The 17261-nt window shown below is 37.7% G+C and overlaps 3 protein-coding genes across 5 annotated transcripts in view; 2 read left to right on the top strand and 1 right to left on the bottom strand.

Moving 5' to 3' along the window:
* Positions 1-17261, bottom strand: part of NDE1 (nudE neurodevelopment protein 1) — a 337987-nt gene that overhangs the window by 240252 nt on the left and 80474 nt on the right. The gene's annotated exons all lie outside the window — the stretch shown is intronic.
* Positions 607-8664, top strand: LOC309445561 (apolipophorins-like). Its single transcript, XM_082064503.1, has 9 exons — positions 607-686; positions 1717-1872; positions 2316-2500; positions 3296-3478; positions 4232-4317; positions 4504-4673; positions 5949-6108; positions 7150-7229; positions 8442-8664. Exons 1-9 carry the CDS (start codon positions 666-668, stop codon positions 8625-8627), a joined length of 1227 nt encoding a protein of 408 aa, XP_081920629.1. The 5' UTR covers positions 607-665; the 3' UTR covers positions 8628-8664.
* The window catches only part of LOC309445560 (uncharacterized protein), a 52865-nt gene continuing 47354 nt past the window's right edge, over positions 11751-17261 (top strand). For all 3 annotated transcript variants that reach the window (XM_082064502.1, XM_082064501.1, XM_082064500.1), the window contains exons 1-4: positions 11751-11861; positions 12799-12957; positions 14013-14193; positions 15991-16202. In XM_082064502.1, coding sequence (XP_081920628.1) covers positions 11799-11861; positions 12799-12957; positions 14013-14193; positions 15991-16202 — 615 coding nt within the window. In that variant the 5' untranslated portion in view covers positions 11751-11798. The remainder of the gene's footprint in view (positions 11862-12798; positions 12958-14012; positions 14194-15990; positions 16203-17261) is intronic.

Raw genomic sequence — 17261 nt, 5'->3', positions numbered from 1 at the left:
CAGACTTCCAAACAGAATCTTATTTCAGGAGTATTATTGTTTTCCAACCAAAATACTGTTTTTAACATGCTAAAGTAGCAGTAGCTCAAACTGTCCCATCATGTTGTAAATGAACCAGTACCTGAATAAAAAAGGATTTTTTTATCTTGTGCTGAGCTTCACATTATCAATAAACTTAAGAGTTTTTGCTGGAAAGATCTAATACTGAAATATCCAATATTGGATACTGCATGAAGCAGGACACTAAACTTTGTAGACCACTGTGATTTTGCATGGCAAATCTTTCCTTGTAGAAAAGCCTAAAGCTTGTGTCTGGATGTATTTTTTTTATTTCTGCTTATAGAACCGGACATGGCTTATGCATCTCAGTGTCAGGCTTTCCAATGCCGTATGCTTTCCCCTAGGTTGGTATACGATTTGAGAACGCTGAAGCCCTTGTGCAGAAGATTTTTGGGCAGAAGTCTGCTACTTTCAGTGAGAGTTTTTTTTCAAACACTAATGAAAGAAACCACAAGTCAGAAAACCCCGTGGAAACAACAGGAAAAGTCAAGCAGAAGAAGCTGACTTGGAAGCGATACAGCCCCGCTGATCAGCTTGTGACCACGTCTGGCAAATCGAAGTTGAGAAAAGCTAACCAGAGCTGTCCTGGTAGAAAGTACAGTAAGATGAGTGATCTAGTCAAAAAGGTAATTGGCTCTGTAGATCTTGGAAGAGTTAATGACATTCCCCTTAAACTTAGGGCCCGTCTTCACTAGATGGGCCTACTACTTCACTCTGCAGTACTGTGACTCCGGTGCATAAAGCATATGTAACTCCTTCCACTCACTTGCAGAGAACTTAACAGCTGCATAAAGTGCTAAGCAACGAAGAGCCTGATCTTCAGCTTTTCAGATAGTTTTGTTGTCTCAGGACAGTGGCTCTTAGCCAGGGGAGTATGTTGCCAGTGTTTTGGGCTTCTCATTATTTTGAGCTCTGATCCTCTTTATACTGATGTAGTTTTGTCTATTAACTTCTGCAGCACTGTAAACAGCTGCTCGATGTTAAGTTCCTGAGTCATGCTGTTTGCAATCTGACTTCCCAGTTCCTTGTCAGATTTTACATTGACCTTTTGTGTGTTTACCTATGTTTGGAGAGAGCTGTGTTCTATGTATATAACAGGAAAGCTTTGGGAATTGACTTCAGGTGTCGATGTATTATCTGGAAAACTTGAGGACCATGATTTATTTAGTTTGTCTTAGACCATCTCTCTTCTTGGGACTTATTGTCTCAGAGTTACTTTTTATAGTGTAAGCTCATGTTCATGTTGTGTTGCTGTTGTATTGATTCATAAAGAGGGAAAACATAAACTTTTTTCTTCTTAGCAGTTTATTTAGCAATCATGGCACCCATAATGTTGTATTAATTGAGATTGTATTTTTCAAAGCTTCATCTCTTGGTGGGTATGTATTGCAATACTTCTCTTTTTGCCCAGTCATCTAAGGACTAGACATGATCTGTGTTCATAGTGACAGTCTGTGTGGTATGGAGCTGAAGTTGAGCTGGAAAGAGCAAGTGCTAATCCAGGGTCTTAAGTGATCTTGAAATATTTATAAAAGGGAGCCTCATGTCTGTTTACTAGTAACAGTGCCTACACTGAGGAATTGTTTATTATGAGTTAGAAAGGAAATTAATATAAACGTAATTCTCTTTCTGATTTATTTCTTTATCACATGTCAGTTCACTGAGAGGACGGTGAGAAAGGAGGTGCTGAAATGTGAGCTAAGCGTGAAAATCTTTGGAAATGAACTTAGCTTCTTGGATTGTGAAGATTTAAGAAAACAAATGAAACATTATTCTTTAAATCTGGCTGAGTTGGCTGTCAGACTTCTGAAGGTAAAAGCAACTGTTTTTTCTCCTTGAAAGTAAATGCCTTGAGAAACTACTTTCTGACAGATACATAAAAGGTAAAAAATGTTACTTAGTGTTTCTCTAAATTGAACTCTAAAAGACACTGGTATATATCGGGTTTAAACAGCATTAGACAAGGACTTGTTCTGTTGTCTGATGATTCTTATCTCTTTCTTTTCTCATTCAAATCCAGCCATGCTTAAATGAAAACTAATTCTTTAACTGGGGTAAGACTAGTGTCTAACTTATGCCCAGGCCACATGCGGGCTTTGGACTGCTTTCTACCTTGTTTCTCAAATCAGCTTTGTTAAAAACACTTTCACAGCAGACAAATGAAATGGGTAGCTATATCTGGAAAAATAATTGAATGCTGACTTTTATTATGGAAAAAAAATCCATTTTTGCTTGTTTGGGTTTTTTCGCCATAGGGGCAAGAGGTCCAGTTTAATAAAAGGCTGAGTTTGGCCACTGAAGAACTGCAGTTTCCAGCAATTTCAGGCTTTCCTGTTCAACTGGCAGTCAATGCCTCAGCAGCTATCAACATAAAAATCAAAGGGAATGCGGATTTCAAACAACAGTCAGATTTTTTTCTAAATGGATATATCAAGCCAAGGTAATAACTGCTTCAAATGTATCACTTTCACGTATTCCTCGTGTTCAAGTAGCAATTCCTGGTGTGAAAGGTTTGTGTGAGTGTCCTTTGTAATCAATTAGGAGATTCCTGAAGAATTCAAGCAGTCATCAGCACTATATTGCTCAACAGTCACTATGCTATATGGCCAGCAGTGGTTTCCTATCCCTTCTGTCTGATTTTCAGCTCTATTGCTGTGCTTCTCCAGTACTGATTTAAGCTGGCCGCTCCTTCTTATCTCCAAGTAAACTTCCCAAATGCTTGCATGCAGATGATCTTTTGAATGCTTTACAGGTTACAAGGATGGCATCTTAGGTTTTTCTCAGCATCAGACATGCAGTTACAGGTTTTGGATCTACAAACCAATGGATGATTTAACTTTGTATTTCCTTACCTGGCTATTGTAGCTTTCTATACATACTGAATACATTTACTGAACTTCATAAGTACTGTATAGACAGATAAACTTACACCATGATACTCAGTCCTGATCGCTTTCCCTTTCCAGATGTTTCATGCTGAAGTCTGGGTTCAAATCCCTTACTTAGGAGATATAGCAAAACTATACTTGAACTAGAAAGTGTATGTCTGCGTACATATACATGTTCACTTATTTCCTGAAACAAATTAGTTGTCGTGATTCTAGTGTTAGAATACGTGTTACATCATCAAACACTCTGTATTTATTGAAGAGGATAAGCAATCTGTGGTTTAAATTAAGTGTTTTAAAAAGAAAGTGCTTTTCATAGGAGACTATGTATCTGAATCTTTCAACAGTGCATTTGTCCAGCTTTCTGTCCAAATGGGAACTGTGGGGACTCTGGGACATGCTGGCCTAAGGTGGTTAACGGGAATGAGGACATCTACTAGTCTTGATGGAGGAATCCAGGTAAAAAAAGGGAAAGAGCTCAAAGTCTTCTTGAACACTCCAGAAGAATCTATGGAGATAATAAATTTCAGGTAAGATAAGCAAGAACATCTTCCTAAAATAGTAACCATGGTAACTTTCTTGAACCAGAACTTAACTAGCTGACTCACTAAGGGCAGAAATATATTTTGTCAGAAAACAACTTGTTTCAGTCTGACTTACAGTCCAAATCTGCCATTCACAAGAAAAGGAAGGGGAGATTATTCTGTGCATTTTACTTTGTTTTACCATGAAAACATACATTCAAATCAAAGCCTTATGATAAAAGGTGTAAATGAATTTTTCATACTCCCCTGTATACAAACCTGTATTGTGCTGTATTTGAACAAAAGCCTAACTGTAGAGTTGATTAGGTGTTGCATTAACTCTCTTGCTCTCATCAAGTTCAGAGAACATACTTACTTTAGTGAAGTTCTGGAAGAACTGCAAGACAAGAATGAAACTGATAGCCATACATAGCTGAAGGGGGAAAAAAAATATGTGGAAGCCAGGAAGTGAGTGGGGTTGCAATAAGCTGACCATACCAAGTTACTCAGAACAGAGGAATCTAATACTAACTGTGAAGAACTGCAGAAGAATGTCAAGATAGTGACAGATTAAACATGGAAACTGTGGAGAAAAATCCATGTGAATTAGTGGAAATGTAGACTGACCTTAGCAGAACTTAATCTTTCTTGTTTTTTCCATGTGGGAGAAGATGGCATATAACTGAGAATTTTGTTTAAATATTGCTGTAACTTTAGCATAATGGTTTTTAAATGACTGTTTGAAATTTTTGGTTGTAGCTCTAAACTCTACTTCACAACAGTGGATGAGACAGAAGATGTTTTCCAAAACCACACAGAAACCAGATCTTGTACTAGGGAGGAAGGTGAGTCTAGCTATTATGTTTGTTTTAGAAAGGTTGATTATTCTGAAGTGTCCACAACAGATCATTTTATTCAGTAAAATACCTTTTTTTACTTATTAGTTCTAAAAAGCCTTCAGTGCAGTGTTCACTTGCATGTTTTCTCTGTTTGTCACTCTAACCGAATGTTCAATTGTTGTCTTCCACCAGTGTCTCAGGTTGTTGGCTGGCAGCTGTGTTCTGAAATGTCATATCCTGACCCAGCCAGCGGTTTGGTTTTCCCACTTACTGGACCTTTGAGAGTGGCTGTCACATTAACTAAGCAAGACAGAGGCCTGCAGCAGTATGTTCTGGAAGCTGCATATCACTATATTCCTCAGGTACCCTTATGGCACTCTTTACTTTGGCTTTAGTTTTCATTTATTGTGCTGATGAAAGAATGGTATATCTCAGTACTGTATATTCAACCTAACTGACTTTCAAGATCTAAATTATTATTATTATTATTATTATTATTATTATTATTATTATTATTATTTATTTATTTATTTATTTATTTATTATTATTTCTATTTGCATTATAGTTGGAAAATATGGTGAAAACAGATACCTGATACTGATAGTAGGTACATACTACTTCTGTATACAAAACAGCACACACGAACATTAAGTCGTTTGGTTACATAAGACTGATAGAGCTGGAAGTAAAGACCAGGGTTTTTTAATTGGTACCCAGTGCTAAACAACCTGGCCTCACTTTGATGACTTGTTTCTCTTTGTGACAAACAACTTCAACCTCCAAATCATTCATTTACGTTAAACACCTGGTTTAAAAGTAGAAGTTAGGCTCCAGCGAATCCACTGCAGAAGGCTGTCAGTTGTTTTAATACGTTCATTTGGGCAAACCTGGGGAAGGAATGATTTTCAGCTTCTTCAGGGGACAGTAAGAATTTATGGCTTTTTCTAAAATGATAATATAGGTGTTCAATGCGGGCAGTGGCTGGGGTCTTATCTGCCATCACAGCCCAAGTGCGCTGCTGGGCTTGGGCTAATTCTTTTTACCAGGAGACAATTTGGGCTTTGGCTGTACTCACACAGTGCTCTGTATCTCTAAGTGAGATAAGAGCAATAAGCAGAGTAGCTTCCCCATCATGATTTTATTTTTCTGACTTTAACAAAAGCAGGAAAAGGAACAGGCATTTTCCTCTGCCAGAGAATCTGACGTCTCTATGCAGGGCAAGGCCAAAACTCTCAACCAAGGCACCCACTGCAGGGTCATGGTGCTGTGTGCCATATCCTTCAGCCAAATCTGAGTCACTTAGGCTTGAGCTGTAGAGCTTAAATTTATAACTGTAAGTGTGGTCTGATTTTCCATACATTTTGGCAGGATTCCACATCATTTCAGGAGGTCAGTATGCTGTGAAATTCAAGGTGTTCAGACACTGTTTCCCAAGATGAGCACTGAGTAGGGAATGGAAAAATACAGCGTGGGAAAAACAGAGATTTTGTCCTAAAAATCTTGAAAAACAGATAGGTCAAAAATTATTGTAGCAGGGAAGGTGGCTGTGGTCATGGGCTGTAACTCAGTGTGATAGATGGATTTGTAAATGCTGTGCCAATTGCAAATGGGGTTATCCTTTCTACCTTTCTTTCAGGAGGATTCATGGATCCCAAATGAAGCTGTCTTTCACTTCTTCATTGGGACTCCGAAGTCAGACTTGAAAAGGGATCTTGGTGTTGACCTAAATTTTAGTGTCCCGCAGAAGAAATTCAGAATCCAATTTATACAACCTAAGAAAAAAGTCGAGATTGATGGTGGGTTTTTCAACCAAGAGCCAGATCATCATATAATGCCAGTTAGGAGAACTTCATTAGAATTAACAGAGAAACATCAATATGTTTCAGTCGGTAATCTAATGCTAACACTACATTACTGTATGGTAGCCATTCCGTTTGCGTCTTTAGGTAACATCCATTCCCAGTGGGTTTTGCATCCTGGCTAAGGCTATTTTTGCACAGTCAGAGAGGGCTCAGTACCTGGTTTCCAAACCCACATTAAAGAGGAAAACGCTTACCAGTATATAGTTAAGGCTAGGGAACACAGTGGATTGTTCTGTAATCTTTTACATACACTGAACTCACCTTACTATTCCTGAATTTTAGCTTTCTGTATTCTGTTACTTATGATACAATATTACTTGTTGGCAAATTGGTTTAAGTATGACTATGGTATTGCTGTGCATTATATTAAAAAGTAACATTTCAGTCACAGTGTAACATAGAAAACAAAATTAACAAACGCATAGATGAAATAGACTGATAAATATATGGTAATAATATAGGCAACATATTTCAGTTTCTTTGACATGCTGGTTAAGGGATGCTTTGTTTTAATGTATTCTGCTATATCACATACTTAGAATTTGTCCCTCCAGATTTTTTTTTGATCCTGGTTATTTTCAAAAAGCAAATTTACTTAACACTGTGCAAAGCTTTGCATGCATGGTGATCTGAAACACCTTTACAGCACAGCACCGCTTACAAGCTTTAGCAGAGGCCTAAAGTGCAGAAATCTCTTCCAGAACTAAGCTGCTTTGTTGAAGACAGTTTCATTACCTCTTCTCAATTAGTATTCTCAGAATGTCCCTTCAAAATTAGATGTCTATTCTGAGGATACTTCAATGCCTTTGCAAACTCTGTTCCTAACTTTTTTCCTTTGCTCTGGTATTTATTATGTTTTTACTCTGTAAATATATTGTTTACAACAATGGCAGTGATCATTTTGGGTACGGTTTTATGAAGCATTGCTGAACACTGTATGTCTAGAAAAAGTAAACAGTTTTCTTTTTCTCCAAGGGAGAATTGAGTTTTCCAAAAATTCACAAATTGGACACCTGGAGCTGATAGTAGATGACCGAGATGTGTATTACATTAAGGTATGTTTTCAGGTCATGAGCTCTTATACTAGAATGAATACTTAAAAGCACAGAAAAGAAAGACAATGAAAAACACATATATTGAAAAATAGTTTTGTGAGCAATCCATCAGAGAAATTACCAGTTCTCTTTATTACATATTTTTGAGATAGACTCAGTGCTAAATTGCTGCGTTTCAAAAGCTTTTAAGGCATGGCTTCTGCCAATAATCTAAAGCAATTTTTTTCCCATCCGGATGTACTCAAACCTTTGGGTTGCTGCCAGTGTTAAGTCGGTAGAGAAGATCAAATTGACTCCTGTAGGCTTTGACTCATTATGTGCGTATGTAGTCACACAGTTTTTCAGGTCTGTGTTCTGACCATGCCTAAAGACTCTTGAGTTAAGCCCAGACTGATTTCATCACTTCTGTGGACTTTATATATGTAAGAATCTCTTAAGATACTGGTCTTTGTATCACAAAAATTGTTTCTTTTTAAAAAGCACTGGGGAGAAAGCAAGAAATGCCAATATTTGAACTCTGAAATAAAAAACTCCCACTTGCAATTTTGTTTGCTTTGTCACTGAAACTCTACTGACATTTTTGTTTATATTCCAGGACCTGAACAATTTTTTCAATATGCAATTGATACCCATAGCAGGATGTCGTATGTTGGCTTCCAGAGTCAGTCGGCTTCAAACACTTTGCATTTTCCTACAGAGCGCATGTTATTTAACAGGGTTGTGTTTTTTTTTTTCTAGAGTAATATTTCAACAAGGACATTTTGGAGATTTCTCACGAACCCAAACATTAACTGGCATTGCAGATTGTTGTATTTGCATCCAGTCCAACCTAAACCTAGTTACCTCTGTGAGACTGCCAATATTTTTAGTAACACCATATTATTTTTTGGCCCAATATTCAAACATTCTTAGTGATTTCAGTCACTGCTGAAGCCAGCAGGAGGTGAAGGAAATAGCATCTCAGACCACTGTGATTTTTGTATAGCTGGCAAAACAAATCCATCCTTCCTCCCCATTATTTACTAACAGCAAGTTTTATGGTTTGCGGGGGCGCTTGGGAGGTTGTTTGGTGTATGGAAAAAAAAATATCTCTCCCTCATCTCTTCTCATTTCTGAAATGCTCAAGTCTATACTATTGCTTTCTCAAAACTTTATCAGTTTGCAGGGTTAAGTGGCTTGCGTTTTGGTTTTTTATTTGTTTGTTTATTGTAGGGAATGACAGATTTGCAGATGCTGAGTGGAGAGCAGAGATACGTGACCCAACTGGAGGTAAAGCTGATAAAGCAAAGCAGTCCTGTCATTCTGTCAGGAAACATCACTAAACAGCTTGGCAAGAAGATAGCTTTTTCAGTATCCCTGAGTAATTTATTGAAGGATGCTGCATTTCTTTCAGGTTAGAGGACAATAAATATTTGCCATATAAATGTAAGTTCTGGAGCCCATATATATTAGGGTTGCCTGGTTTTGGACACGTAGTTCTAAAGTTCCTTTCAAATCAGTAAGACTGCTTTTCAAAATGATTAGCCTTGATAAATTAGCAGTAATATGTGTTCCAGAATAAAAGGAATTATAAAATAAATTGGGTTTTAAGTCTGTTTTTAATTCCTGTTGAAGAGGGTGAAAGAAATAAGATGTAAGGAATCACTTAACAAAAACAACACCAAAACAATAACAGCTCTTAGAAGATTTTCTGTTTTTCACTTTGTTAGTACAAAATAGTGCAGAAATACATATGTATCTAACTGTCTCTTAAGACCTGTTGTCCTAAAAATCTTGAAATACACTAAGAGGAAGATGTAAGTGAAAGTATCAGAAAGAGGGTTCTACTATTTGTATAACATCAATTCATTACAAGGTAAATTAATACAGTGGAATAAACCAGTAATTAAGGCTAAGGCTCTTATTTTTTTTGTAGCGTTTCTCACTGTAGTCTCCATGGGGCAAAGACATGGAAATGCCATACGATTACGCAACATTTTCAAATAAAACTAACTTTTAAGGAATGCAGAATGTCAGTTTGGGTTTTGGGAGATCATCTTTTGGTGGAATCACCATCCTTAGCTTTCACATGGCTTGTCACTGCCTGCATGTCAAAACGGTTCTGGTCTGATTTCAAACTCTTATCCCCTGAGAATTAGGCTGCACCAGTTCTTCTGTTGCAAACCCACAGCTTTGCTTTGACTTAATATCCAAGTAAATATCCTCGTGTTAGGCGTTAGTTAATTAAAAGATTTGTCTGTTAGAATTTAATCCTTTTAGAAGCACCTTTGGCTGGATGCATTTCACTAAACTTCAAGCAGTATCTACAGCCTGTATATGTAATTGGGGAAAGAGAATGAACATCCAGTTCTGTCTTTGTGTTGACCAGCCGCAGTATGTGCCGTACATCCTGGGATTCCTCAGTTAGGCAGGATCAGACAATACATTTGTGTTTTTCCCGCTGTTGTATTCCATTTACTAGCTGAAGTCATTTCATGTTCTACTACTGCATGATCACTTCTACTCTTTTTGTAGCACTTCTGGAGAAAAAGGTTGATAATAAACTGAGGCAATACTCATTGGAGGGGGAGACTTACCTGCCAGGTGTGCTTGGAGTTCATGTCCTTGGCCTTCTCCAGCAGCGTGAGGGCTTGTGGTCTCATGGTTTGAGGATAAAATATGGACTCCTAGGTACAGTGAAAAAGCGGGCAAGTAAAAGCATTCTCTTTGTCTCATTTTTCTGCAAATTATTTACCTGTATGGTTAGGACACTTAATAAGAAAGATTTCAGTTGATTTTTAAACTGTGGTCTGAGTCGTGTGATGAGTTTCTCTTTTCGGTTGGATAAACTTTACTGTGAGTCTACATATAAACAACAATTAATTTTTTTTTAATGTGCTTTTCACAAGGATGTCTAACATTTGATTAAAAATCACTTTTTCAATGGAAATTGCTCTTAATTAATTTGTGTTCTCAGATGTTTATACAAAATGAATGCTTGCATACGTACACCTCAAAGCATGAGGGACTATTTACAGGAAGCAGTTGGCTGTGTTCTCCTGGCTGCAGTGTATGAACTGTGCATTAATTTTACCGAACAAAGCAGGTGAACATCAGCACAATTGTATTGAGATACTGAATACTTGGAGTAGCTATTCATGATAAGCATTATAGGGTGATGTACATGTGAAGGATGTTGCATATTCAGAGTATGTAGCAATATGAGTAGTAAAGTTTCCTTAAACCTACACAGGTATGACCCCATGATTTTGCTAAAAATGGCTTGCTGATGATGTTTTATATACACAAACAGAAACATACCCAAACACTTAAACAGTGTTAGAAGATGTCTAGCTATAGCTCTGTAATTATGAAGTTATGTACCTAGAACTTAAGTTTGGCAAATGTTCCTCCTGACGTGGTCAGCTAGTGATTCCTTGCAGAAGTACTGGGATTAAAAAATGAAGATGTAATGTCAAGGTGTTGAGAGCTGAGTGATAACAGAAAATCATCAAATATTGTGAGACCCAAGAAAGCTGCAAAGGTTGATCATGCTTAGTTTGTAGTGCTTTTACTTCACCCAAGTAAAACTCCATTTAAGTAATAAATTTCATGACTGCTTTTATTTATTTATTTATTGCTTCTGAAGAAAGGAATGAAACAACATGGAAATATGGTAAACAACTAAGGAGAGCCTTTGCTTTTCTTAAACAAAATTGGCCTGAATCATTGCATCATTTCTATTCCATTGTTAATACAAACCAGCTGTGTCCAATTGTCTGAACTTAGAAACATCTTAAATATTAATAAAGTATGAAGTAAACGAAGGCCCAAACTCTTACGTGTAAAGCCTGTAACATGGCTGTTCCTAGGATTTTCATTTGTAGTATAGCTTGTGAAAAAAAAGTTGCAATGCCTAATGCACTTTATCCAAAGTTTTACAAATAGTTTTGCATATACAGCATGTCTGTAGTCAGAAGTGCAAAGCTATTGATTGCTGATAGCTTGGGCATATGTGTAGCAGGAAAAGAAGTGTCAGAAACTGTGTTTTGACAACAACATTGTAGTCTCTAAAATGTGTCTAGATGTCAAGCAGATAGTAAAGATAATCCTTGAGCTGAACTTGATGGGCATGCAGTTATACCAGTATTGGTAGCAATCTTCACAACCTTTGGTCAGTACCTTTAGACTACAGAACATACTGCCAGACCTTGTACTTTAATTAAATATCTACTTACCTTTTCTTTTTACTGTGGTAGTGTTTTCGTGTTAATAGTTGTAAATCACTTACACAGCAAATACAAACTCACAGTTATTAAATTCAGGATCATTAAATGTGGCTTTCCTTTGTATTTCTAGGATAAATCAACAAGTATATACCTATAGAAATAGACAAATCTCACTTTAATATTTTTGAAAAATAGCAACCTTGAAGCCAGCACTAGATTTATACTATCAAATTTTGAAAGCTTACTTCTAATTTATTTGAATAGGTAACTTTGTGATTTAACTTGAACAGGAGAGGCAAAAAATCTTCATCATGAGTGCAGTACCCAGCAGAAGATTAAAGTGGAGACAGGGGCACACGGCATGTACAAACTTGATATTGGGCACGAATTCCACTGTATGCAGACTCCCACCTATAATCACAAGGTAGAGATACTGAGCAAAGCACTTATGGACTCGTGCACTGAGTCCCTTTGTGTCACTCGTGTGCTGAGGGGCTTAAACAGTCTTTTTCTTCTTGTTTCTCTTTGCTTTCTGTATAGACAAAGATATCTAGTTAATTGCTAATTGGTGTGGTCCATTATAGCTGTAAGTGATGGAACTCTCCAGTGGTGTAATTTTCAATCTATTAATTCACAAAACTTCTGCAGAATGAGATTTTTTGTTATATATAAATAGTATTAATAAGTTTATGACCTATCTTGTTTTATCCTTCTTGTAACTTAAAGTCAGGAACTCTTTGCTTATTCATCAGAAGATGTATTTCTGTAGAAGGCGGCATTTTACAATGTTTTGTATTAATTTTCTGGTTCAGATTGGTATACTTTTTTAGAAATTGGATGACCCTCTCATGCACAAAGGCAGATCTCTTTAAAATGTCTTCATTTACAGACAGCACAAAGGTTAATTTAAAGGCAAATCACCACTACTGGGTATTTGCTGCAGAACAGAGAGCTGGTTGAAAAATAAGCTTCTGAATTAAAGGGAAACGTTGCGTCCCTTCAGATTGGCATTTGGTTCAAGTTGGACAGAAGCCAGGAAACGTTAGGATTGCCCATGAAGCAAGATCTCACCTGGCTTTGCAGCTGCACGGTGAATCCATGTGGGCCAGCCCATCAGAGTACATGAGTCCAGTTACCGTAGCTGTTGAGAAAAGCAATTTGACTGGCAGCACGCAGACTACAAGTTTTGGGCTTTGTACACTGAATTTCTATCTTCTGAAGGAACAATTCTCTTTGGAAAATTTGCAGCCCTTTCTGCTTTAGTCTTGCTTGCTACTTGGGAGTATTTCTAGAGGCAGTTAACAGCAGTGAATAAATGAGAAAGCATGCTTTACAGGAACAAGGTGGTTTCTGTTCTTTAGGTTCACCTGAAACATGAAGCGAGTGCGTCTTGGCTTTCCTCCCAGGTGGAAGTGAGCTATGGGAAACACTGGGATGAAGTCAACAACAAGAAGAAATTGGTCATCAGCCAAGCATTCAAGAACAGTTCCAGTTCATCTCTAGTCAGCTATTTCATGGAGGTAATCATGATTGTTGAAGAGTAAGAACCTCACTTCAAATATTTAACAGAAAAAAACAGAAAAAAGTTTGGATGAATTTATTTATTAAGAGTTTTTTTTCTGTGTTATGTATTCATAATACAAGTCAGATATCCAGACCTAGTAAATTTGCGTTAGGTAAGGTCTTAGCCCAGGCATGTGTAGATCACTGACATTTAAAATGAATGAGAGGAAGACAGTAAATGGGTTTTTAAAATACTAAAAAAATTTGGGTGTAATGTGGTCTGAGTTTTTTGCGGAGTTTGTGCACATAAAATGATCACAGAGATATAAAAAGGTTGCTTTGCTTGAACAACGTGGAAAAAGGGTGGGGGTTACTCAGAATATTACAGCACTTAGATGGAAGTTGGTATGGAATGCAGTAGCTGAACTAAGGTCAGACCTGTTCTTATTTTTCGTATGTTTTTAATTACTAATTGATTTCTATCCTGGATCAGTAAAAAGTTTTCTCATGTAGCAAAGTATAATCAAAAGCCTCAGAGTGGGTTTATCCTTCTTTTGAAGCACATTCTGTGGGCTACAAAAAGAAAGAAAATAATTATTTATATTGGTATACCCTGTGATCTTTTGTTTTATTCGTAGGAAGTTCTTACAGAAGCTACAGAAACTATTCCTGTCAATATTTGTGTTATTTCTTAGAAGTTGCAGGTCGTCTTTGTTATTATCGTAGAACACGTAACAGTTTTCTGAGGTTGGTTGTCATTGTTGTATTTCCATAGGGACTACCTGTAAGCATAGAATTGATCTGTGATCCCAGCGTAGACTGACCTAGAATTATGATTTCTTTTTCCAACAAAGTAAATTCATTTAAAATTATTGGAAATTTTCCTTTTTGAATTTCCGATAGATGTAAGAAATGCATATTAAAGAAATCCCAGTCTGTAACTGCTCGGCATGCATGAAAAGCTGTAAAGTGAGCAGCAAACGCACAGAGCAGCAGCACAAGCTGTGACCTTCCTGCTGCTCTTTGTGTGTGTGTTAGATCCTGGTGTTATTTAAATTTGCTTGTCTTCCAGTTTACCATGCAAGTCCTGGAAAAAGAGGTGAATTATAGAACCCAGCTGCAGCACTTGCACAGCTCTCAGGTTTATTTGCAGAGCAGCACCAGCTTTGAGGTGCAGTATAATGACCATGTGCCATTTGTGGCTGGACTGCAGTGGAGAGACGCATCCAGAAGCGGCCTGAAGAAGTGGGAAGGTGAAGTACCACAAACCATTTCCAGTCTTTGATTAGAAAAGCAGGCACTGAAAGTTGCTGCTGGAATTCTGTGAGGTAGTTTTGTGTGTGTGTAGCAGAATCATAGAAATATTGTTTGGAAGAGGCAGACCCTGGAGGTTTTCTAGCTCAGCCTCCTGCTTGAATCAGGACTGTTCCTAACACTAGATCACATCTGCTGTGGCTTGGCTTAGCTGAGTTTTCAAAATCTCCAACATTCCACAGCTTAGCCAGCTAGCTTCTTCCAGCAGTTCCTTGGCCTCTCAAAGTGCAGTTGGTGGCCATTGTCCCTTGTATTCTCTGCCTTTTTTGGAGGGTTTGTGTTCCTCATTTTTGCTATTTACTTTCAGGGTAGCTGTAGGCAGCTGTTAGGTTCCCCTGTTCCTTTGCCAGACTAAACAAGCCCGACTCCCTCCCACCTCGCCACAGATCTTGTTGTCCTGGCCCTTCTGCTGTGGCCTTTCTGGTTTCTCACCATCCACCTTGATCTGGGGGGTCCAAAACCAGATCCAGTGTCGCAGACATAACCTCTCCTGTGCTGCAGAGGGGGATAACTTTGTCTGATGGCCATGATCCTCATGTAGAGCAGTAATGTCCAGTTAGCTTTTAACCGAGAGAACTGACCAAGAAGTGAACCATGTTTTTAAAAAATTCTTTACTGTAGAAAGTGATCAAGTTTGTTAGAGGAACATTAGAAAATGGGACACTGAGCAGAACTTTAATGGTGTATTTTAAGCTATACATTAAACAACTGTGTATAAGTATGGATTTTTTTTTTAATATGCCTACAGGGAGCAGGCCTTTATAAGAAGAAGCTGTATTTTACATTGTTAGAGTTTTTTTTCTAAAATAGGAGTTAAGTTACCAGTGGTATGCCAAAAATCAGTTTTCTGACATTTAGACCTTGAGATGGATTGAATGCCACTACCATTTTTGCTTCGGTGGATGAAGCAATATAAATCATTGCAATGATTGGCTCAGTGTGTAGATTTGCTGTTGAGATGTATTTTTTTCAAATCTAGTATACACCATATGTGCAAAAACTTGGATCTTTATTAATGCAAAACAACTGGCTTGATACAGTGAACTGAATTAATGGATGCTTTTCTGCTTGTTAAGGTGAACCAAACTAAGGTTAGATTAATTCTGAAGTTTTAAAAATTTGGAGATTACTTTGTGCCTGTCATAAAATAATCATGAATTACTGAACTGTATCGCAATGAGTGAATGGTGCCATTTGATAAATAACTAGCAAAATTTCAAGAGTCTGCTAGTAACATGTCAGCAGCTTGTCAGAAACAAATATTCTGAGCTGTCTATAAACTGATTTCCAAAATAACCTACAAGTCTTTTTCAAAGCGTAAGTATTGCAGAGTTGAATTTCTGTGTTGGCATATGTCAGAACAGCTTTGATTAAGGCCATTATTGTAATTATGTGAATAGTGGTTACAGATTTACAGTTCAGGTAAAGGTTTCACATTTTGTTGCAGACCCTGCAGTAGAACCCTTTCCTGGTGCCATTTAGATACTGGGCTTCATAAATTTCCATTTATTAGCAAAACTCCCTATGTGTTAGACTCTGTAATATGTTATGCTAGTGGAAGACATTCATTTCACTATATACCATCCAGAGATTTTGGCAATGGAAGGTAATAGATTGATAGTAGCATTTTAGCCTCATTCCAAAACCCCAGCATGTTATCAGCTTTCTTGCAGGGTCAGAATCTAGGTAGCTTGAAATCTCACTTTTCTGCCAGCTTTAATGTATGTTCCTTCCAGGTGGATTGAATATAGACACCCCATGGCTATATGTGTATGCAGCTCACAAACTGCATCAGCCTCAGCATTCTGCTTATTTATCAACTGTGGAGCTGACAACTGGAAAAGCTCTTTCCATTAAGAATCTCATAGTGGAACTATTCTATAGAGATCAAGACAATGAAAAGGAAGGAAAAGTTCACATTTACACACCAGCTACAACATACCTGCAGGTCAGTAAGGTGATGCTTCCTCTAGCGCATGGCTTTGATAGAGCTCTGTGATAGATACCCAACAGAACTGTCTGTTTTCTGTGCTTGATTGACAAGCTGTTCTTTTTGTGGGGCAGCCAAATCAGCACAGCCAGGTTCTCTTTATTAGCTTTGAAAAGGTGTTAGGGCCACCACCTCTGCGTCTGTTTGGAAGGGGAGTCCATCGCTCCCTGCGCAAAGCCCGAATACACGATGGCAGGGTTCTGCCTGGGAGTGTACGAATAATCATTACTACTTTAAAGCTTTCTATTCTTGTCACCACCCCAATGACCTGACAGTTTCAGGAAGTGGGAAAATTGGATAATCATGTAAGAAATGTTTAAAACTTGTTCCTTAGTGATATGAAACAGCTGAGAGTGTTTTTCATTTTAAAAGTAGGAAGAACAATAGCCGAACTTGTAAGTTAAGAGCCCAGTGATTACAGCATTCACTGAAGTTTGACATATTAGATTTCAAGGCATCCTCTGCCTGAGAAGAATGTAACTCTCCTCTTCCTGGAGAGTGTCCTGCTCAACAGGCTGTCATGTAGTTCGTGGCACTTGCTGCCTCTTGATATGGTTTGTAAAAATTCTGCTTGAGTATTTTGAGCTTCGTTAATATTAGAGTGCTGATCTTGCAGAAGACCTTTTGCCACTGAGGTGTTTTTGCTGAAACTCTTTATCCCACTATATCTCTACAAAATAAACAACTAAATCTACAGGTAGCTCTGCAATATCAGCAGATTCAGTAGGAGAAGTGGTGTACTGGATAGTTCAGTGGTTCAGATCAATCCTGAGAAGTGAAAGGTTATTTCTTTTGTTACGACTTGGAGCGTTACTTGTCTCCCACAAACCTGAGAGAACCTTCAGTAGCAGGTTCTCAATGTGCAGTCTTCTGTCTTTTCTGTTGGAAATCTTTCACTTTCTGTAAAATGATTAAATATCCACTGGGTAGAATCAGTGTGCCCCTGGTCTATGGGTTCTAAGCTTCCTCCTAATTTATTTTAGAATGTGCTATGCAATAGAGATTTAAAATTGATTT

The sequence above is a fragment of the Streptopelia decaocto genome (genome assembly GCF_964273445.1).
Source record: "Streptopelia decaocto genome assembly, chromosome: 13".
NCBI lineage: Eukaryota > Metazoa > Chordata > Aves > Columbiformes > Columbidae > Streptopelia > Streptopelia decaocto.
Note: the sequence above shows the minus strand (reverse complement) of the source record. Positions and strands in the feature narration are given on the sequence as shown.